Here is a 23254-nt window from a genome sequence, read left to right on the forward strand (position 1 = left end):
TCAAGATCAGCTCCAGCCGCTTATGGGTATACTGTTTGCGTTTTTTTTTTTTTTACAGTCCTCATCACGCCAAATGAAACCTTCCTATTCTTAAACCAAACTGCTACGTGACAATGCCCAGCTTTTTTATTTTTTACGCCATTAAAAATACAATCCCATCATAACATGATCCAATAGACAAACATTCCTTGAAGTTTTTGATGAGAAAATTTTGATGACAAAAAGAAGATTGATAAATTATTGCTATTACTTCTATTCTCCTCACAACCTGCGACAGTCACAGAAGGGATTCCTTGGATATCAACTAAGGGTTGCCCGTATTTTCAGTTACAATGAAAAAAAAAAATCAATAGTGAGCGCTACATGTACTCAAGCCACTAGCGGACATCACAACCTCAAGCTCATAGCTGCAAACAATGAACTGCTAATAGGAGAAGGCAAAGACTCTCAAACCAGACAGATGCATATTAGATACGCAGCACAGCGCAATCTACACCCTCTTCCACGAACAGTTCCGCTGAGGAGCCACTGCGCATGCGCAGGTAACCGTAGGGTCACCAGGCGGCGCCAGATGCTGGTCAGCAACGCGCACGCCTGTCAGCGCGTGCGCGCTAGACGGCCGATGAAACGGATCGCGCTATCCTAACTCTCTCTATAACGGGCTCTGCTTTGACAATCAAAATCAGGCCACTATACGGCCCTTAGCGCGCTGCTCTTCTCATTTCTCACTTCTCAATTGCATTGCTTTGATCGCATTTTTACTATACATGACCGTCTTCCTCCTCCTCATTAGTACAAGTACAGTCAACATCGTCAAAACCACTACGTCTGTATATCGTCACCAATACATATGCGTCCAGTGCTGTTCATCGGCGATTCAGAGGCAGCTGGAAGAGACACCATATCGCCTAAGTATAAAATAAGGCTTCCTTTTGGGCGCTTGTACAGTGTTATATGATTTAAACTGGGTGAAGGGAACAAGACTCCATTTACTTTAAGCTGGACAAAGAGAAAAAGAAATACAGTCACTATGCCTGCATCATCTCAGGAACAATGGTTCTAAATCGTCGCAGTGGGCATTGGCGTATCCCCACAATTCATTTTTCACTGCAGCTCAATAAAATCCCTTTGGACGGAAGATTTAGTAGCTTTCCACCAATGGGTTTAATGAATCATTGTGTCGCGTACACTGTTTCAGGCCTCCTATGAGCTCAAAACAAAGGCTTTTCCCTACAAAGTTATTCATGTCAGCTTGACTTTGTGATGTCATTGCAGATGATTGAAGCGGCAGTAAAAAAAAATGAAGTAATGTGTACAATTCTAAACTACATTATTTCAATATACAGTAAATTTACCAGCCAGCATACCTGCAGCTCTACAGGAGTAAGTATGTTCAACTCGTCAGGCGAAAGTGCTCCGAAGGCCTCCTCCAGTAGGTGTTCCCGGTGGTCGGCGAATGAAGAGAGGTCGTACCACGTCATCGCCGGGTCTCCTCCTTGCGTGCACGCCCGTGCTAAAGGCTTATTACCGACCCAGGTAAGGTGCGAATCGACGGATCAGTACCTACGCCAAGAGAAAAAAAAAAGCATGACATTACAAGTATTCGCTTACATCTCAGTAGAGACTGCGTTGCTTCTAGCCTAGTGCCACCACATCAGATCGCAAGCTGATAAACATAACACTAACTGATGAGTGTGGGTGTGGTCAAGCTAACATTCACGTCATCCAGTGAACAGCAGAGGCATTAGAGACTATCGCAAAACGTGGTCCGTTACCGAGAGCCACCAGTGCATGCGTGCTGGTCAGTCTCGGTGTGGCAGGCATGCGCGCCGCCGTGCAGCAAGTGGCGCCATCTTGCGCATTTAAGACGATTTGCTCATGCGCAGTGGATCGCGTGGTAGCGTATTGTAGCAGGAGATCCCGTATTGCGCCACGCTATAACTCTGTTTAGCATAGTGCGTACCGCTGGTATTACAGCTTACTGCGTAGTACGCGCTTGCACTGCGCATGCTCTATGGTCCGAAGGCGGTGGGAATATCCATAGTTAGTCGGCAACCAGGCGCCATCTGGCGCGTACCCTAGGAGAAACCTGCGCTTGCACACTAACAAAGCACACTACGTGGTCAGCTTTGGCAAACGGTAGCCGTGGCAGTACGCGCTTTGTTACAACGCTCAAATACTCTAGCGCGTGAAACAGGGAAGCTGACAGTACCACATCAAAGATATCGCAAATTTCGCGAGGTTACTTGGCGGCGGGCTTGTTGAAGGCAAAGTGTTAAAATGCGAAAACGGTTATTTTCGCTGCAACAATTATCCTCGGACGGCGCGACCTATAAAACTGTTCAACCCACAAACGCTGTACATCGTGCCGCGCCCTGCTCTGGAAAAACCACAACGCACCGGCACCTCGCTAGTGAAGCATACCGTCTGACAAGTTGGGACACATACTTTCTGTTTCGGGCGCAGTACTTTCACAGACTCGGCGTATTCAAGAGAAAGTGTCTCCAGTGGCTGCGAAGTCGACAAGTAGCAGTCGTAAGAGTTTATGAAAGAAGGGAGGGTAGTGAGTGGTGCGAAGAAGGAAGGACTCGAAAGACTCCCGCGCTGTTCGCAGCGAGAAAAATTTCCCCACGCGACAGATCGTTAACGCCTTCTGCGCGCGAAGTCAGCGCGGCACCACGCGGGCCGCGAGACTTGATTAATATTAATAACTCTCCGCAATTAACCCGCGTACACACACAATACCCTTTCTCCCCTCTTGCTGTCTCCTTCTCCGCTCGGGAGACGTCCCCGGGTGTCGTGATGCTGCCGCTGCTTCGGAGCAAACAAACGTGCGAGCGCGTTCGTTGAGAACTAAACAAAGTGGACGAAAAGAATATAAGGCCTGGTGGGAGAAGAGGTGATGCAGTGAGCGAAAAACGGGAGACGAAGTATAGTGTTGGCAGCCTCTATATACAGACAGCACGTGCGTGCCTGCGCACTTAAGGCGCTACTTGTTGAGACACTAACAAACTCCACACAAGAGAATGTATTAAGTAAAACTCTGTTAACCACAAAATAAATGAAACGACCCCTACTGGAGACTCACTCCGCACGCTTTTACGCTAGAGAAAATGATCTACAGGTGTTTCCCTTTCCTTATATTAATTAATGCGTAACAATAAATAATTCCTTCCTTCCTTCCTTCCTTCCTTCCTTCCTTCCTTCCTTCCTTCCTTCCTTCCTTCCTTCCTTCCTTCCTTCCTTCCTTCCTTCCTTCCTTCCTTGCTTGCTTGCTTGCTTGCTTGCTTGCTTCGTTCCTTCCTTCCTTCCTTGCTTCCTTCCTTCCTTCCTTCCTTCCTTGCTTGCTTGCTTCCTTCCTTCCTTCCTTCCTTCCTTCCTTCCTTCCTTCCTTCCTTCCTTCTTTCCTTCCTTCCTTCCTTCCTTCCTTCCTTCCTTCCTTCATTCATTCATTCATTCATTCATTCATTCATTCATTCATTCATCCACTGCACCCTGAGTTACATCGCTTTGCTCAGCTTCAAAAAAATGCTTCAGGGCATGGGCACTGTAGCCAGATAAGATTTGTAGCTCATACAGATAAATTTAAATTAAACTATAAATGGCAAAGAAGTCTGCAAGTTTTTATCAGCTCGTTCATAGCGGTCAGAGGTGACTGCGAAAGGTGTATCGCATGCTCTGTCTCCCGGTAGCGAAGCTCTGCCTGTCTCAGGCTTCAAGAGCGTCTACACGGCAAGGCACTGTCACCCAGAGCTCACGGCCTTGCTGTGTGTGCACAGTAAGACGCCCATTCTCTGAATTGCATCTGTAACCCTTCCTCTAACGGCTGTTATCGGCAGTAAAGTTTGCAGGTGTATGCGAGGCTTTTCAATTAGGGCATATTAGGGCATAGGGCATAGGGACGTCCACGCAGTTGTCTTAACTGCGTGGACGTCGCTCATGCTTGAATACCATTCGCAGCTATCACGCCTATAAAAGCAACGTCAAGCCAACGCGCATATGCTTTGACTTTGCTGAATAAATTCTTAAGAAAATATTAAGGCGCCCCAGTTGAAAGAAGAAAAAAAAAGGATACTAATACAATGACAACAACCGGCGATAGTGGGTTGAAAGCAATTATGACTACAACGTCGGGCGTAATGGTATGTTAGTAGGGACGGCGAACTGAATACTGCCACAGTGACCTACATCTATAGGACGCGGTACAGATACATAACTTTGAATACACCCCGAGAATATAGTGAGATCGTTTTTAGCAATAAAGCATGAACCTTCAGCTCTGAGAATTTGGGTCGTTTACCTTGAAAACAAGGAGATTAAGATGTACCAGTATAAAATTACTGTCACATCGCGATCATAATTTAGGGCGTAGCGCTACTGGTCGCACTGCAACTGCCAGGGTCATTTCCTTCCGTGTTTGACCTTCAGCTGCCGGATCGGACGTAGCGCAGGCGCTCCTGTCCACGCCACTTCCTTCTTCTTCATTCTCCTTGTGCACTACCTAGCACTACCAGGAGCCACCGAGCGATCGTGCCGATTGTGGACACTGACGATACCACATGGTTAGGCGGGGGCTTTAACAACTGCGTCGCCTTCACATGGTTGTTCGGTCTCGCCATGTATGAGGTGCATGCGGGTCCCAGTGCATCAATGCTTCAGCGTAGGCGTCAGGGTGTCTGATCATCCGGCCGATATAGGTCACCGAAACGCAGCATCCATCGTAGAGAATGTATAATCGGCTCCGCATAGAGAAGAAAAGCCAGTGTGACCGTTTAACCATACATAACAGAGCTCACGCACGAATAACTAGGTTTAAATAGAGCTTTTGAATCATACTAGTTGCAAAACCGCTTCAAAAAGTGACTTGGAAACTTGTCGCTCCATCTGGAAGCAGTAAATAAAAGCATTTTGCTATTGCAGTAATTGCCTTTTGAAAATCACATTTCTCTCACTTTCCATCTTCACTAACTATATGGCTGTTATTGTTAAAAATATTTGCTACTGGAAGTCTTCAACTAATTTTATTTTCCATGGTGGTTGTGCATTTACCAACAATTTAGACGCTGTTTCTTGATGGCCGCCAATCAAAATCGCCGTTTTTTTATACATGGGCCCTATTGGAAGTATCGCAACTGGTAGTATTGAAGAGGTCCGGGTTTAACTGGGCAAACCTCTGCAAATTTTAATGCGGACGTAAATCTCTACCATTGGCCGTTCCTCAAAAAAAGTTAACCCATCTTGCAGATGAAGCATTAGAACAGCTGACATTTAACTAGACGTGCCTCTAGCACACGCTTGCGAATCAACCCGTTTGATCCATAGGGTTACAAAATTATGGTGGTGTTCACGCTCGTAAGCTACAGTTCTGTAATATGTCACGCTTTAAGCCACGCTACGCCAGGTTGACATGCCTTAATGATTACTCTTTTGGCATTAAAAGTTGTTTCTCTCCCTCTTTCTCTCTTTTTCTCTCTCTCTCTCTCTAACACGACAGACTAAATTTTGTTTATGTTAAGAGTGAGTACACGGCAACTAATGAAGCATACGCCACAAATATTGACACCAATGAAGCAGACAGGCCGTAAAAAGGGGCAACGGGACTTGAGAGTCGTCAACCCGTGCTTATCACATTTTGTTTTTTTACACGACGATATATAGTTGATGTTCTAGCTACATTTTCACTATACCTATGTGTAACTGTTATATCTTTCCAAAACACTTTTTTTTTTCGCATTCAGCGCTCTTTCAACGTTTTATTATTCGGTTAATCCCCGTACTGACACCAAGTCAACTGAAACAACTCAAGCCTACCAACCAGGACCCATTGCGATCATTATATGCGAAGAAACAGTGACGAAAAAGCGACTAGATTAGTGGAAGTTCGAGAGAAAATCTATGAGGGCCCCAATAGTGCGAAGCTAGCCAAGTGGCCCCATAGTCACTAACCAGAAAATATGCAGTGGGACCCTACACTGCGCCAAACTTCGATTGAGTAAAACCTACTGGCAGAAGGGTGGGGCTTACGGAGAACGAAAGCAGCACACCAATTGCTTAGCATTAACGAGAGTAAACGCATCCTAACGGTTGTCAACTACTGGAACACAATAATGCGGCAAACTCCTCTACGACGTTTATATCACCGGGCCGAAAATAGGCACGTAAAACAGAGCAAGGAAATAGTGGTAGACTTGTGCAGTCGACGGGGGAAAGATAAATAGGGGACAGGGGAGATGGAAGAAGTTATTTTCCAACCAGAATGGGGAATGAGAGTTGGCGGTTTCCCGAGTCTTCATCCCGCGATTCCTGCATAAACCCTACTTTGCTCGAAAAAAAAAAATGAGGGGGGGGGGGGGGGGGGGGGGGCAGAGAGCGCACGTAGCTGCGTCGAAGTAAACATTTGAGGATCGCGCGAGCGACGCAGTTTCTCTTCCGCCCAATCCCGTCAGAGCAGAGCTGCACAAACCACCACCACAACCAGAGAGAACAACAAAACAAATATACATGAAGCGAACGCCGTCACCGAAACCTTCCTCTCTTCTCTCATTCCGAACTGAACTAAGGAGCGATAACAACGAACTGGAAAAAAAAAAAAAGCACCCGTAAGATGATGCTAGCGCCCTCTGTCGTAGCGCAACTAAGCTGGTCTTGCTTAACGCTTCGCAGGCGTGTTAAAGTGTACAGAGTGGTACGAAGAAAGCAGGAGCTGCGCTGTTGGAGGACACGTGCGCCTACAACACGGTTGTGGTCTCTCTACAACGAGAAACAACAAGCCAGCAGCGACGCGCTAAAAGCGTTGTTTCCCCATCGACTTTGTGTACACAGAGATATGCGCTCCGAGCGTAGCGACCAACCCGCGCGACGCGCGCTTGCATCTCGACTACGATGGAGCTCTCCTCATCCGTGTATTTACCGACGGCTCGGCTTCGCGAGAAAGACCGGAATAATGCGTCACGATGAAAGTATGGTACAGGGGAGCTATGAACACGAGTTGACGGAGGCAAAAATAGGAAAAAAAATAGCGCCAGGAGTAGATGTCGGTCTAAGCGCTAAACTGGAGCACTAGGCACTCGGGAGAGGCTTAGAGTTCGTAGAAATGCTACGACGCCAGACTGCGCTGCACTATACGGGGTCGAAAACGAGCGGCGCGTAGAAGTTGGGGATGAAGAGCAAAAATATTTAACGCGCCTGTCGGCGCGGTGGCGGCAAGTTGAACCTAGAGAGCCGAGCCTCCCCATTTTCCCCCAGAGGGATCTCGGAAAGCGCGATGTACCGACTGAACTCTCGTCGCAAAGTCAGCTTTTTTCTTCTTTTTTTTTTCTGTCTCACTAGTTTTGTTCGTACCTCGATTTCCCCAAGCTTCCCGTTTTGCCCACCGTGAAAAGACAGCTTCAAGGCGAGTCACATGTTGTTGTTTTTCTTATTTATGCGAGTTGTCCTCCGCCGTTATAAGCAGAGGGGATCAGGGAGGGGATAGAAAGTAGGAGTAAAGCTATAGATATGAAGCTAGCCGTCAGGAATTAGCGAGCCGGAAAGACGAAACGTGTCCCAAGCCGCAGCATTTCTAGCCAAAGGCTTCCTTCATTTCTAACTATATAAAGTTTACTTAAAGAACAAGCCATTTTGTACAGTCTCTTTTATTTTGGCTCTATATGTATTGTTTGCTGTTCTGCTCTAGTTTTAAATAGTTTTCCCGTTTTTAGATGCTTTCAAATTTTCGGATAAATATAGGAACGGTTTTCCACCAGCGGTATTAAAGGAGTAATAAATAACTATAAATATCTACAAAGTAATTCTTCGCACACAAGCAAGCATGCATAGTCTCTCAAACACACGCGCGAGCTCAAAACATCCACGCTCACCCTCAGTCCAAGGAATACGAAAATCGTCTTGAAACATTATTGCCGCCCAATAGCATCACGCCCGTTCCTCGGAAACTCCCAGGCGCCGTTCAAGTACGTATGCAACATGCAGCTTGCCAGGTCACATGGCAGGACTAAGCTTTATGGCATGTGGAACTCCTACTGCTTGAAGTCACAGTCATACTTTCAAGTATATATTGCTGTTATGTTACGTGATATGACTGTGACGTGATGTGACATGTCTGTGATGTGACTGTACTAACTTCACCCATCCCTTTCTGGCAACTTTTATGTCCACTCACCCATTTCCCCCAGTGCAGGGTAGCAAACCGGTTTCTTTTACTGGTTAACCTCCCTGCCTTTCCGCCTCATCTTCCTCCTCCTCCTCCTCTCAAGTACTTCCGGCGGCGGCTGTTAGTAGTAGTAATAGAGAGATTAAGCACACCGTGATCCGCGATCCGCTACCGTGATCCGCCACCTCGCTTTACATTGCGCCACGGCCGGTCTCGGGGGAGAGGGCGCGCGCTCTTTCTTACGGCCTTCTCAATCGCTGCGGGAACAATGGGAACTTTTCTCCTTGAGCTACGCTCTCCGCCACCGCAAGGGGCGCGACCTGCTCACTGTTCGCTCCGCGTCTGCTTCAGCGGCGGCGAGTGGTTTTTGCCTGGTTTCGTGTTGTCGCTCGCGAGTTTCGTGGTGAGTGCAGCCCCGAAATTAAAAAGCACAGAAGGTAGATGCTGCAGCGGCATGTCGTCAACATACCACACGTGAACGGATATAAAAAACACTGTCGTTCAGCAAACGTTCGACAAGCAGGGCATACATTGCGGCATGGTAGCTACTTTTGTTCATTTTAATCCGAATTTTTCCCAAGCCCGTACACGAATGGGAACAAAAAGAAAACTGAATGAGTAGTGATCACATCGAAGCTTCTTCAAGGCTAACATGACAGCAACTCGTCTGCAACAGCAAAACCGTCTTTCAGCGCTAGATGCGAAACCATTCAGGTAGCACCGAAGATGAAAATAATTTCATAAAAATGTAATGTAAATTGCAAAGTGCTTGCATGACATGAAGTATTAGTATAACAGTCAAAGTAAACGTTGTAGGGTTGAGTTTTAAGTGTTATTACAATTCATATACTTGGCAATGTGTGGTATTATAAACATTATTTTAATTTTGCAAATAAACATTGTTTTAATGAACTTCTTACATGATATTATGCTTAATATGAAAACAAAAAATGGTTGACATTCATGACACCACTTGTGCTCGAAGTGGTAAAAAAAGGCCAATAAATGATGGTGATACTCGATGCAGTGACTTACAAATGAGTTCCCCTGCTATATCGAAAGTATGCAAGAAGCTTCTAAAGCGTTAAAGAAGGACACTCTCACTGAAGACTCATGTCAAGCCTTGTATAGCGACAACATTGAGGCTCTCTTCGGGAAAGTAAGGTTAATGTGCGGAAGGGAATGACATATGACAGATGCGAGGGCCGTAACAGCTGGCGGCACACGACTATACATGACTACATTGTCAAGACGGACGTTTCATCTGAGAGCAAAATCAAGGCACGGAAGGAAGTGATGGCATCTCCTACCATCCCATTTTCCACTGTCACATATTCCGGTTCACCTTACGTCGCTGGATATATCGTTTAGTTAATCAACTTCGGGTCTGACGCTCGCGCTATTCTTCTTGAAACTAGCGAAAGCAGCAGCCCCATGTAGTACGCTCTTCTACGAGGACAATGTTCTAGTGTACTGCATTATCCGAAAGCAGAGCTTGTTGCCCTATTGGACAAACCTTTTTTTTTTTTTTCGAAAAAGCTGCCGTGCACCTACTACACACAAATGTTCTCGAAGTACTTAAGATCCTGATTCAGTCAGCATTTCAGAACTCAACACTGAGTTGCCAGAAAGGAATTGACAACAGCTATGTTATTAGGTCCGTTTCTTTGATATTTGAAAAATTTCTCAGAATTCTTCTCAATTAGTTATACCAGGAAAGTGACAGAGAAGACCGAAAGGCCAACTCCTTATGTGCACAAACCGTGCAAGAAGATTTTGAGCCTGAATTTTCTAGACGCAGGTCGCATTTTGATGAATTGATGAATATATAGTGCAATGTGTAACTTTGAAGGAAACTTTTTTTATTTTTTGCTGCTTTTTTCGATTCTGCTTAACTGTTTATGCCCATTTCATGGATTAAAAGTAGTCGCGAGACTACATATACATCTTCGGTCTTTCAACCGACTGATACGTTTTGAACGAAGCTAGAACACCCCAGTCACACTAGACAAGTGAAATTTTTACTATATGAGTAAATTTTTGTTATTTACTCTGAATCTGAGACGCGCCATGAATTTTTGCCGGTGCCTTCTGATCTAAACGAAAACGGTAGCGGTTGACAGAATCTCCACCCAACAGTTCACCATGCACTCACGTCAGGTTGCGCTGCACCTGCTTAAAACATTCAAAGGCAGATTGCATAGCCTGGTAAATTTATTTTTGTACAAAACTTAGAGGTAAAAAATGTTAAAGTGTACCCGAAGCTTCATTCGACCGTGCACGGACGCACTGACGAAGGAGCGCGCGCGTGAGCGGATTGTTGACTATTTTATTCTTCGTACACGATAAATGTTCGATGTTGATGACGGACCTTGTATAAACCATAAGGGGCGAAATGTCAGGACCTGCCAGTTGCAACTGACGAGGGCGAATCTAAAAGCGAGCGCGCGTTTCTCTTGCGCGTGAACGGCTGTAGCGGAGGAGCAGCAGTGGGGCGGTGGCGACCCCACCGAGGCGCGGCGGGCGGTTGAAACAGACCCCATTGGAGAGGCCGTAAGAGAAGAGAAGCGCTCTCTCCCTCGAGACCGGCCGTGATTGCGCATGCCCAGATCACTTTGATGCCGATAGATGGCGCCACATGCTTGATGTCGGCACATTGACCTGCCGTATCGGAACCAATCAGCTTGAGTCGCCCCGCCCACGAGCGGTAGAGGGTCACGGTGGCGGATCGCGGATCACGGTATGCAAAATCTCTCTAATGACTACTCGGCTATGTTTCGATGAAGTGTGGTGCAGAGCACCACCTGCGTGCCATCTGATCTGTTTCAATGGGTTGTCAGCGTGTATTAAAGATTAGTCATACAGTCCCTCCAGCACACACACTGCCGTACCGTGCTGCTCATGCATACCGACACACAGCTCCTATTCGATACTATGGGAGGCAAAAGTCTGATCAGGGTGGTGTAGCTGTGCCGGCTAATGCCATTGTGATCGGGTCCATCCACCGCAAAATGGGCTGAACACTGACTCAGACTTTGGGTTGTGACTAACATTCGCTCCCCGTTTCCCCCCAAAGAGGCATTGTTCCTTCTCCTCCAAATGAAGGATTTTCAATCAATCAGTTCATCAATCCTCAAACCTAAGCCGAATCTAAGCTGTGTATGTCGTGTTCTTTAAAAAAAAAAAAAAGAACTGCCGGTTAGGCCTTGAATAACTACAGTAACCATGCCCAACTGAAAAAAAAAGATCTAAGGGCGATTACGATACTCTGATGCGATTTTCGAGCGCATTACTTAAGCGTTTTTGCGATATATTGAGGTAAAAAATTTGATGTATGCATTTACGTATGTATGTATGTATGTATGTATGTATGTATGTATGTATGTATGTATGTATGTATGTATGTATGTATGTATGTATGTATGTATGTATGTATGTATGTATGTATGTATGTATGTATGTATGTATGTATGTATGTATGTATGTATGTATGTATGTATGTATGTATGTATGTATGTATGTATGTATGTATGTATGTATGTATGTATGTATGTATGTATGTATGTATGTATGTATGTATGTATGTATGTATGTATGTATGTATGTATGTATGTTCAGGTACAAAGCACTCTATTTTTCTCAGGGCAAAAGAGTACTCATAAGGAGGGAAAGAAGAGCCATGACCTTTTCTTCTTCTCAGAAATTTTCTTTGACGCGTGACTCGCTTTCGCCCGGTCACACCGACAACAACGGCCCCGACGGCGACGCGGATGAACCACATGCAGGTTTTATCATACAATGTCATGCACATTCCATCAATGCCCTGCACTGTCATAGATTATCTATGATATTTTAGATGCCTGCAGGAGAATCTGAAATAAAGCAAAGACCATTAAACGAGTGAGCTGACGGCAAACCCAAAATCCATTTCGAATGCATTTTGAGAAGCCTCGTCGAAAGGCGAAACGTACTACATTTAGTCGCAAAACTGACCTTTAAAAAGCGAGCATCGGCATTCCCCGCGAGAGCTATTCCTCTCTGCGCCCCACAACAGCCAACGAGTTGACGACACTTCACGAATTTTCAGCGGGTCGAAACGGCACTGCAGCCACGACGCGAAGTGGGAGAAGCGGCTAAAAAAAAAAAGGAAGACAGGGTGTCACAGGCTCACACCTACAAACAAAACGCGGAACCCGCGTCCTATTCTCCGTCGTCAGATAGGGAGAGACGAGAAGTGCCCTATTCGAAACAAGAGAAAAAAAGGAAACGAAATAGAGAAGATCGGGCCAGGGGATGAGAGAGGCATTTCGTTTGCTCGCTAAATGCACCGTTAATCCACAGGGGGGAGCGAACGCGATGTCGTCGACGGCGGCGCCGAGCCGGGTTATGACGGCCTGTGCCACGATGTAGTGGAAGACACAACGAAGCTTGTTTCCCGTCTATCTCGCGCCCTCCGGTATTGCTGCATTCCCGCTGGCCCCCTTCTTTTCCTTTTGCCCATTCGTTTGTGTGAGTCGCTGGCAAACAAGGTCTCTCCGGAAACATAGAAGCGGTCGGGCAAAAGCCGCAGATGTGAAAACAAGTGTCTCTCTCTCTGAGGACGTACTACAAACACGCGAGCGCGCGCGCGCGCGTGTGGAAACAACGAGAAACCATTATAGTTAAATACCTCCCTCTCCATCTATCCCGGCCCTTTTCCAGTTGGTTTCTGTCTAATTTCGCAAGAACCACCGGCACGCGGCGAGGGGGCCACCTAAAGAAACAAAACACTCTTGACGGTAGTGCATTCTTGTGCCCCGCTAGAAATAACGAGGGATTTGGGAATAATCCTTCGAGCCAGTGGGACCCCATTTCATCGTTTTATTTCTTTTTTTCTTTATTCACATTAGTCATCCCTTAGTCGTAGTCGTTGGTTCGGTGGGCGAGCGGGGTGTACTGTCTGAAAGGTTCTCGCTATTAAAGCGAGCACTGTGCGCAAGTCGCCAACGACGACCGAAAACAAAACGGGACGCTTGTTTGTCGTCGGAAAGCACCTCTATTACTTCCCGTCCGCGCCGTTTGATTACCGTAGACCTCGACAGTTGAGCCTCGGCTTTTACTTTACGCTCGCGCGACTAAGCGGCCAGTTTGAGTGCATTAAGTAAGTCGCACTCCGAGCGTTATGTCGCAAGTGCCGAAGCACCGCCGAAAAGAAAAGTGAAAAAAAGAAAAAAACCTCCGGTAGGTATTAAGAACAGCGTCGCATTTGAGAGCACGCCGAATGTGCGCGGCAACTTGGAACGAAGGAATCAAGGAATGCCGCTCAGAAATTCACTCGGTGCTCGGGCTGCATTGACAGCAGTCGCGAAATGAAATATTAATGCGACTACGCGCGCAGAATCTACTCTTGCTGCGCGAAAACTTTCTAGTTAATAATGCGCGGGCGGTTGCTTGCGCTCTGGCGTCAGTGTGACCTGCGTCTGGAAACCAGCAGCGGAAGCTTATTATGATGAGTGCACAAGCACCTCCCTCTAAGCGAGGTTCTTATTTCTGTGGTTCTTGTAAAAGTGTGTAATTGCTTCTCTCACCCTTTGCTCTCTTTCTCTCTCTCTTTCTCCTTGAGTTGCAGCTTTTTTATTGAAAACGAAGATAGGTGCAAATCTGCGGACGTACAGGAAACTCTAGTGATAATAACTTGGTCAAATGTTTGTTCCTAGGAAAATTGTTTCTTTGTCTTTCTTGTGGCTGCGATGACGTTCTTTAGAAAATGAATATTAATTCACTGTCGATAAACTCGAGGATGAAATTCGAATTTGTATTTTTTCGTCCCACCACTCGCTTTAGTCTCGTCACATCGATGGTGAGGAACGGAGTACTAAAAAAGGCTTCAAAATCAGAGCTGTAGTCTTAGAGATCCGTACCGAAGAGCGCACGACTTCATCGCAGCTTGCTAGTGGACGCAGCCTGATTTGGCTTTACCTGTATTTCATTTCCGTGTTTTTCTTTACTACCTTTTTTAAATTTGTGGTGTTAGGGAAATAAATATTTTGCTCAGTAAAGTACAGTACTGTAAAGCACTTGTCTGTTGAAAAACGTGGCGATTGATTAATCGATTTAGCGCATTCGTCCTACAATCGGCAAAGGTCGGACGGGGTAGAAAAATCGGCCAAATATCCACGGTAAACTGATGGCTGGACACTCCTTGTTTGTGCAGAGGTAACAGAAAACATTCTATCAACACGGACAAATAGACAAAGGATCGCAAAAACATGGTGGTATCAATTGTATGCCAACTCAATCCTCGCGCTGCTAAGCTTCATTGATAACAATAATACACAAGAAATAATGTCGCAAGAGTGTCCTCGCCTGTAAGGACCTTTTTGCTGTGAAATTCACTATCTTGATTGCTAAAAATCTCTCCGCAGATCGCGAATAGTTCCATCCTATGAAAAAAAATACACGAAGTAGTTGCATAAACAATTTAAGAGAGCCCCGCCGTGGTGGCGCCGTGGTTACGGCGCTTGACTACTGTTCCCAAAGGATGCGGGACCGAATGCCGGCCTCGACAGCCGCTTTTCGATGGAGGCGAAAAGCTAGACGCCCATGTGCTGTGCGATGTCAGTGCACGTTAAAGGAACCCCAGGTGGTCGCAATTTCCGGAGCCCTCCACTACGGCGTGTCTCGTAGCCTGAATCGATTTGGGACGTTAACCCAACAAACCAAACCAATTTAGGAGAAATGTTTTAGGCGTTAAGGACGGAGTTAGCCGGGTCCTCAGTGCGCGAATTCGTTGGCTGAAGCTGCTTCCCCAGCTGTCAGAACCGCGACGCCGCAGCTGGACAGGGTCGCCTTCTATTCTGTCCACTTTGGGCTTTCTTTATAGGGTATGGCTTTGTTTTCTTGGCATGCCCGTACCGTAAGGTAAAGGTTTTGCTTTCGGGATGCAAACCGCGCATTCAGATAAAAACAAAATTTGAGCTAATTGCACTCAGTGCAGCTGGGCTGTTGTTTATGCTTGTTAACGTCTGAGCTGGCACTCTTCTGATTTATACACTCCTTTAGCGGGTCCCAGAAACGTGTCGCGCGAAGAAAACATTGAACGTTTCCTTCAAGATACCCGGACGCAGGTTGTTGCCTTCTGTACGTAGCAGAGTTTAGGTTCAGGTGTCTTGGTAGGCAAAACATTGGGACTCGCTCAAGGCGAAACTGCTGTACGCAGCGCTACACCTTGAAACTTCCACGAAATCGACGTTCAAAATGTTTGCTCTGCTTCGCGAATTGAACCCCAGCAGCAGTCACGTGACCGCGTCCGATATTTTTCGCGTACATAACCGGCGCCAAATAAATAAGAGCCGGCCACTAGCGGCACTAGGGCCAATGAGTGTAACAATGTCGAACTAGAGGGTGAATGCCGCGTAATATAGGAGAGAGGGAGAGAAAAAGAGCCCATAAATGCGTCGAAGGAAATGACCACTCTCGACACAGTAATCGCTTCACTGGAGCTCAGAGCTAAATAAAAAGATATAAAAATACTCAGTGAACGCCAATAACTAAAATAGCGGGGGGTGAGGAAGAGGGGGGCACTTAGGCAGCGAAAGATGCCGTTTTGTGTGAGAGTGTTGGCGCGTGTGCGCTTGCGTGTGCGAGCTCGCACCGTGGTTTCAATTAGTGGAGGTCCGACGCTCCCCAGTCCCCGCTGCACGCTTGGTGTCAGCCGTGCGTCTCAATTCACTTTATATTCTGCGCTTGCACGACACGCTCTGTGCGGCCGAGGCAACAGTAGAGGTCGGGCTTCACTGCGCTGCGCCGACCACGGGGCCAAAAAGACTCCGCAGCGTACAGGCGGTGCGCCCTGAATTAGACTGGGCAAAGAGAGCGGCACAAAAGTAGAGAGAGAGAGAGAGAAAGAGAGAGATTGTGGATGAGAAGAGGAAAGGAGGACGTCACGCTCCCGTCGCGTCACTGAAGCTATAAATTGTTCCTCGGGGTGGTGCAGTGGTAAGATGCCCGACTACTGTCCGGAGTTCCCGGGTTCGAACCCGACCACGGCGGTTGCGTTCGATGGAGGCGAAACGAAGTGGCGTCCGTGTGCTGTGCGATGTCAGGGCACGTTAAAGATCCCCCAGGAAATTACTCCGTAGCCCTCCACTACGGTTCCCCCTTCTCTCTATCCACTTTCACTCCCACCTTCCTCCCTTCCTGTACGGCGCGGTTCAGGTGTCCCCATAGCAAGTGTGACAGATACTGTGCCTTTCCCTTCCTGCGAACCAATTATTATTATTATTATTATTATTATTATTATTATTATTATTATTATTATTATTATTATTATTATTATTATTATTATTATTATTATTATTATTATTATTATTATTATTATTATTATTCCTCGACTCGTTGATCCGAGTCGCAGGACCAACGAAGAGGCACCGCTGCACTGTTCTGAGAGCCCATGTTCGAAGCATCTATCTGTACGTACGCTTCTAAATCAGCTCGGCAAAAGCACCAGACCCACTTCTTCTCAGAGTTAGAAGGGGTATCGTACGCCAAGCGAGCCAGCATAAAACACCTGAAAACGCACGTCCATCTATCACGCGTAAAACGCAGTAGCTCTTTACCAAAGTAGAAAGCGAGAAATCCACCGCCATAGCTGAGCAGAGCCCCGTTCGCGAAATAATAATAAAAATTACGAGGGACTTTCGCGACTAAAGTAGTGAAAGGCGAAAGCCTGTTTCTTCTTGTCTAGCGTTTCTGCCATCTGCAATCCCGCACTTGAACGCGCGCCAAGGACCGCCACACGACAGGAGCGATGGCGTACCATCCAAACGCACACTTTTCGAACTTTTCGGATGAAGTGTGACATATACTGCGCATTTCCTCCAGAAGTCTGACCTTGTGTAGCGTTCCTGCCATCTGCAATCGCACACTTGAACGCGCGCCATGGAACGCCACGCGACAACCGCCGCAAAAGCGGGACACGCTTTGTCCACGACAATACGAGCCATTAAAGGCTTTCGCTTAATAATAATAATAATAATAATAATAATAATAATAATAATAATAATAATAATAATAATAATAATAATAATTATTATTATTATTATTATTATTATTATTATTATTATTATTATTATTATTATTATTATTATTATTATTATTATTATTATTATTATTATTATTATTATTATTATTATTATTATTATTATTATTATTATTATTATTATTATAATAATTGGTTCACAGGCAGGGGAAGGCGCAGTATCAGTCACACACGTTCTGTGGACACTTGAACCGCGCCGTAAGGGGAGGGGTGACAGTGGGAGTGGGAGTGAAAGTGTCCAGAGAGAAAGGGGGAGTCGTAGTGGAGGGCGCCGGAGTAATTTCGACCACCTGGGGATTCTTACCGTGCAGTGACATCGCACAGCCCACGAACGCCACTTCGTTTCGCTTCCATCGAAACGCAGCCTTCGGCGGTCGTGGATTTGGATCCCACGAACAGAATGTGGTTGTATGTTCTGCTCTCGGTTAAATGGTCCACTGTATGAAATCAACAAAAAATTAATCTTCCACTGCAACGAACGCCAACAGAAGTAGCCCCAATACTCTTTGCTTTTTTGGGGGGTGAGGACATAGCCTCGACCTCGACCCCCAAATTTGGGTCGATGTTGTCGTTGACAAGTCTCTAATAATGACCAATCCTTAATTCAACAGGAATCTAAACAAATGGCGTTTCATGCGGTGTGCCTGTAACAGTAATAAAATGCCATCCTTTTTAACTGCCTGAACCACATTCATATTCTTTTATAGTTAAGAAAAACACAGAGCTGCAAATCCAGATTAACTAAATTTCTGTCACAGCCTGACGTGATGGTTGTGCCCTTCTCGAAAAAAGTAAGTCATGTATTGTGAATGGTTTTGAATTATTGTAAGTATAGCAAACTGGACGAAACCTAAGCATGGCTGTCCGCGGCTAAAAGCGTCTGTGCCTTGTTCCTTGCGGTATTTTAATTTACTGAGTCCACGGGCTGGAATTCGGTTTGGTTTGGTTTGTTGAGTAACGCAACTCAGGCTATGAGAGACGCCGTAGTGGAGGACTCCGGAAATTTCGACCACCTGGGGTTCTTTAACGTGCACTGACATCGCACAGCACACGGGCGCCTTGCTTTTCGCCTCCACCGAAAAGCGGCCGCCGAGGCCGGAATTCGATCCCGCTTCCTTGGGCACAGTAGTCGAGCGCCGTAACCACTGCGCCACCCCGGCGGGGTGGAATTCGTCCAATACTTGATGTTGTGGGAGTATATAGGGAGTACCTTATCGTTAATTTTAATTTCCTCGTCCTATAAGACAGGAAAGCTACTGTTCCCAAGGGAGCGAGTTCGAATCCCAGCCTCGGCGGCCGCTTTTCGATGGAGGCGAAAAGCAAGGTGCCTGTGTGCTGTGCGTTGTCAGTGCACGGTAAAGAACTCCAGGTGGTCGAAATTTCCGGAGTCCTCCACTACGGCGTCTCTCATACCCGGAGCTGCTTTCGGACGTTAAACCCAACCAAACCTAATCATTATGAAATTGGGGCACTTCCCTAGAGCTCTATTCTCTCCACTAGTGACTACATTTCGACAAAACCAACCATCATATTCGGAAAACTGGCTCACGTACGTAAGACGCTGTCACTCCATTAAGGTCAGCGCAAATCTCTAGTGAACAACGTGGCTTTATTACCGTAATGAACGAGGCAAAACAAATGGCAAAAAAAAAACATTTCATTTTGTTTTCTTTTGTATCATTTTCATGCTATCTCCTCACACGCTCCAAAACACGCTCCGCATATGAATCCTCACAAAGTTGTGTCTCACTTCTCAACACACACACGCAAAGCGACAAACGCAAACGCACGAATGCGCACGAGGGCTCAATTACATACACATAAGCGCAGTGCTCACGCCTCCCGCAAAAGCAGGCAGGTATAAAGGCAGCGAGCGAGCACCTGTTTATGCGGCTTGTTTTGCGCTTGCCCATCGCGTCGCGAGCCGGCAGCCGGGTAGAACAAAATCGCGGTCGACCGTCACCTGTTACGGTTGGCCAAGCTCAAACACTTTCCCTTGCGCTCTCAAATTACAGCGCGCGTCATCGGTCATTTGGCGTCGGGGATGCAGCGTAACGCCAGCCAGTTGCGCCCAAGAACCTCGTTGTGTAGAGAGAGAGAGAACAAAAGAAAGTGGGCCAATCGAGGAGACCGTGAAGCGTAGAAACCCCTGTTCCGAAAGATTCGATATACTCTGTTGCGCGTAATTCAGCTCACGCGCGCGGAGAACACCCGGAATACCAAGTCGGTGTAGTGGAGTCATGGGACAGTTTAAAATGGTGGGGACCCGTGTTTTCAACGGCGCCAGCGAAGAAGGTCGACATGGGCATTCCTGACGTTTTCATCGCCGGTCTTCAGACAAGCGCTCGTCATCAGTAGCATCATCCCTAATTGCGCCCTCATAAAGGCAAAAGCGTACCATATTGTTCTCCAGGTAACCTTTACCCTGAGCAAACTAATCAACGGCGGTCTACAGGGGCAGATTTGGTTATCTTCTCTGCCCACCTAACTATCTGCCGCCATATGCCAGGTCCATTCGCTTCTTCGCGATAAGTTCACCAAGTAGATTATTTCTTCCTGGTACCCAATAAGAGAGAGCCTGAGTTTAACCTCTAACTGGCACTGCCTATTTTCATCTTTCTAATGTTACCCCTATCAGTTCACATAACACGCGGCGTTGTCTTGAATTACCCTTCAAGAATTTTCATTAGCTTAAGTGTTTCAGCTCCGAGGTCATAAAGGACGCCACTAAGCTATTATATCCTTTCCTTTCGGGAGATGTCGGCAAGCCGATGTTCAGTTCAGTTCAGTCGTTCAGTCGTGTCCGACTCTTCGTGACCCTATGGACCATATCACGCCACGCTTTCCTGTCTCTTAATATCTTCCTAACATCACATAACATCATCTGCAGCGTCTCGAGGATGCCATCTAACCATCACCCTCAACCTTTCCGAACCAAACCTAAAAAAAACTCTCGGTGGCCATCAAAGAACTTTCACATCTCGTCTTGCTAGCAGGGCGTCAAAGTTAGGCGAGCATACCTGGAGACTAGCAAGGAGAGTTTAAATTCAGCTCAGGTCGGCCTAGACCTGAAAATCAATGTAATAGGAATAGCCTTAAAAGAGAGGGCACGACCAATTAGGGAATGAGCGCCGATTCCCCCATCATGATGACTCACTGGCTTAGAAAGTTCCTCTTTTATAACCCAAGGGTATGCAATCAATTCACAGTGCAGGAAGCAACGGCGGATCGCAAACACAAAGCTTTGTTGCGCGATGTCAGTGCACTTCGAAGATCCCCAAATGGTCAAAGTTATTTCACGTTCTTCAGCAGAGGTGTTCCTCATGAACCGTGCACACTGAGGTGGACCAGATAGAACCCTTAATGTGTCTTTCTTACACAACGGTGCCTGTTCAGCGTTTAAACTCTAGTCATCCTCGATCCTATAACTCTCATTAACGTGTGCAGCAGCTCCTGACCCGTGTGTAGCCTTTATCCTCTACCCAAATTTCTCACTAAAAAAAAAAAAAAAGAAAAAAGAAAAAAAAGAAAAAAAAAAGAAAGAAAGAAACATCGACCTATGCTTGCCGCAAGTTGAAAATCTCGGCGAATTCGGTTGTGGCGTGCAGATGAGGTATAGGCAGCCCTATGTCTTTGTAGAAGCGCGTAAGGCAGGGTCCGAGCTCCAGCTCCCAGTTTCGTCCTGGGTTAATGCGAACATACCGTTACGCTAACCATCTCAGCTTTGTCACTCTTTGCCATTCGTAAGAAATACGCCACTCTGGCTCCACTCATTTGCTACCCCTGGGAGCAAGTATCCTTCCTACAAAGATAACCGTGACAGCGCAAAAAACGGAACTCTCGATAAAGGGAGAAAACACAGCGATATTCTGATAGGGACACAAAATAGTTGACTCGCGCGTCTCAAAAGCGACTTGCACTGCAGAGTTGGCAACAATAGACAGGGGGAAATGGAGAGGAGAGGAGGGGGGCAAAGGCAGTCAGCCATGGGGACGTGCTCGGTTTCAATAATTCATCGCGCGATCCGCGCATCACAACGGCCGGCCTCCATCGCCGAGGCTCGTCTAGTTCAGTCGGCGGTGCTTCCACACACGCTCTTTCTATGCGGGCATTTTTCTACGGCAGTGCGCTTTCTACATGCCTGCGTTTGCTACTCCACCCAAAAGCTGGTCTTCTTCCCGCGCTGTCATACATGTCTGTTTGCTATTTCACTTTCACCACGAATCCACATCTTTTATTTTTGTTATCATTTCAGTCTCCGGTTCGTTCGGCGAGTTGGTTTGTCCGCCGCATATGCGACGGGGTGTAGTTTTTCATCTCGCAAAGTGGGATTCGCCGTACTTGCCGTTCCCTTTTCGCTCATTGTTCCGCTCTGAGCCCTTCATAGCTGCTGTTTCGGCGACCTACTGAAAGCTAGACGGCCCTGTTATACGGCTCTGCGCGCGCCACTTAATAATGCATATTCTGTGCAAAGTGCGTGTCAGATGTGAGGGCCGTTTGCAGTGACAACACTCGAGACGAGTTGGGAAGTTCTTCTCAATAAACGGAAAAAGCCGCTTCGGCTACGCAACCCCGAGACGATCGAAATTAGTGCGGGTAATTCGGAGCTCTCCACTACGGCGCCGCTCTGAGCTGCAGAGCCGCTGTGGCGAAGTAATAGTTTTACAGTCCACATTCTAATTTTTTTACGTCACTGAAGACGTCATTAATAGATGTCAGTGTCAAATTACGTCTTTCGATAACCTCTGCGACATAAATATTTTGGCCAAACTTGTAAACTACACCGTAAAGAGGCCCCTCTTCACACTGCGCAATTATTTCAATAAATCAACATTTCATTTTTCTTTTTTCTTTTTTTGCCTTCGTCACTTGCATAAAATTGCAACAGCAAGCTTCGAGAGATCAACAAATGTGTTTGCTATTTGCGCTGACAAGCATACGCCGCTATTTGCATGAATGAGTCGACTGCTGTTATATCAGTAAAGGCAAAAAACATTTCCGTTGAATCCGCATCTAATTCTATAATGTGCGTCGCAAATCTAATATCATATGTACTGTGGACTGATTCAGACCCGACGTTTGCGAACTTCAAATCGATAAAGCGTTGAAACGACAGATGTTCATTTGTTTTCTTCGTCTTTTTTTTTTTCTTGTCAGAAGCCCCTAGGTGGAACGCGAACCGAAACTGAAGGCGGGCGCTTTTGTGGGGCCACCGTCGCTTACGTTCACCAAAAACCCACTGGGGAGCAATCGATGAAAAACTATTCTCGTGCGCTCCAAGTATACACTCTTACGCGCGGAAAGCCTACGGTTTTTGCAATGGGGGCGAGCACGCCACGGAAATTAAGTTCTACCCACCGGAAGACGACAAACAATGGACACGCGTACCGCTGAGTCGCCGACTCTACAAATAAAAGTACAAAAAAAAATATTCCGACGCACAACAGCTCCACTGCGAAGCGGCGCTGTATTGAATAGAAGAGAGCCGAAAGCCGTGAAACTGTGGCACGACATCCTCTCTAAAGTCAATAGTCGCAACAAAAGAAGTGGAAGAAGCGGAAGACAGTTGCAGAGAGGTAGTGAAAAAAAAAAAAAAAAAGATTGAGAGAAAGAAAGAAGGAAGATGAAAAACGAAAACCAAGAGTCACCTTCAACGGGCTGGCGGCTGAAAAGAGGAAAAGTCATCAAAGCTGCGGCCAAGTCATTTAGAACGGAATAATGCCCTTTGACAACGCCAACTCTGGCTCACGAAGAGCAAACAGCAGAGTCACGAAAGCCGCGATGCGTTTTCTATATCTACGAGAAAAGCAAAGTAATAAAGAGGCACAGTAGTAATAACGCGCGCGGGTCTAGGCGACGCTCGAAACTCCGGCAATAATCGTGGAGGTCTAGGCCGTCGGCATGAGGCGAAATGTCGCCCGCAAGACGCGTTTTCAAAGCGAATGATATTCAGCGAGATAATGAATACCGGGCGCGGTTCATTTTAAGTAACCGTAACCAACAAACAGACACTTGCGGCAGCA

At 46.5% G+C, this 23254-nt stretch overlaps 1 protein-coding gene across 2 annotated transcripts in view; it reads right to left on the reverse strand.

Annotated features, from left to right (window-relative positions):
• Window positions 1-23254, reverse strand: part of LOC146181784 (uncharacterized) — a 397304-nt gene that overhangs the window by 131284 nt on the left and 242766 nt on the right. For both annotated transcript variants that reach the window (XM_084576789.1, XM_084576790.1), the window contains one exon: window positions 1368-1563. In XM_084576789.1, coding sequence (XP_084432915.1) covers window positions 1368-1481 — 114 coding nt within the window. In that variant the 5' untranslated portion in view covers window positions 1482-1563. The remainder of the gene's footprint in view (window positions 1-1367; window positions 1564-23254) is intronic.

This window comes from Amblyomma maculatum, chromosome 8, assembly GCF_055883805.1.
Source record: "Amblyomma maculatum isolate TAMU_Amacu chromosome 8, ASM5588380v1, whole genome shotgun sequence".
Classification (NCBI taxonomy): domain Eukaryota; kingdom Metazoa; phylum Arthropoda; class Arachnida; order Ixodida; family Ixodidae; genus Amblyomma; species Amblyomma maculatum.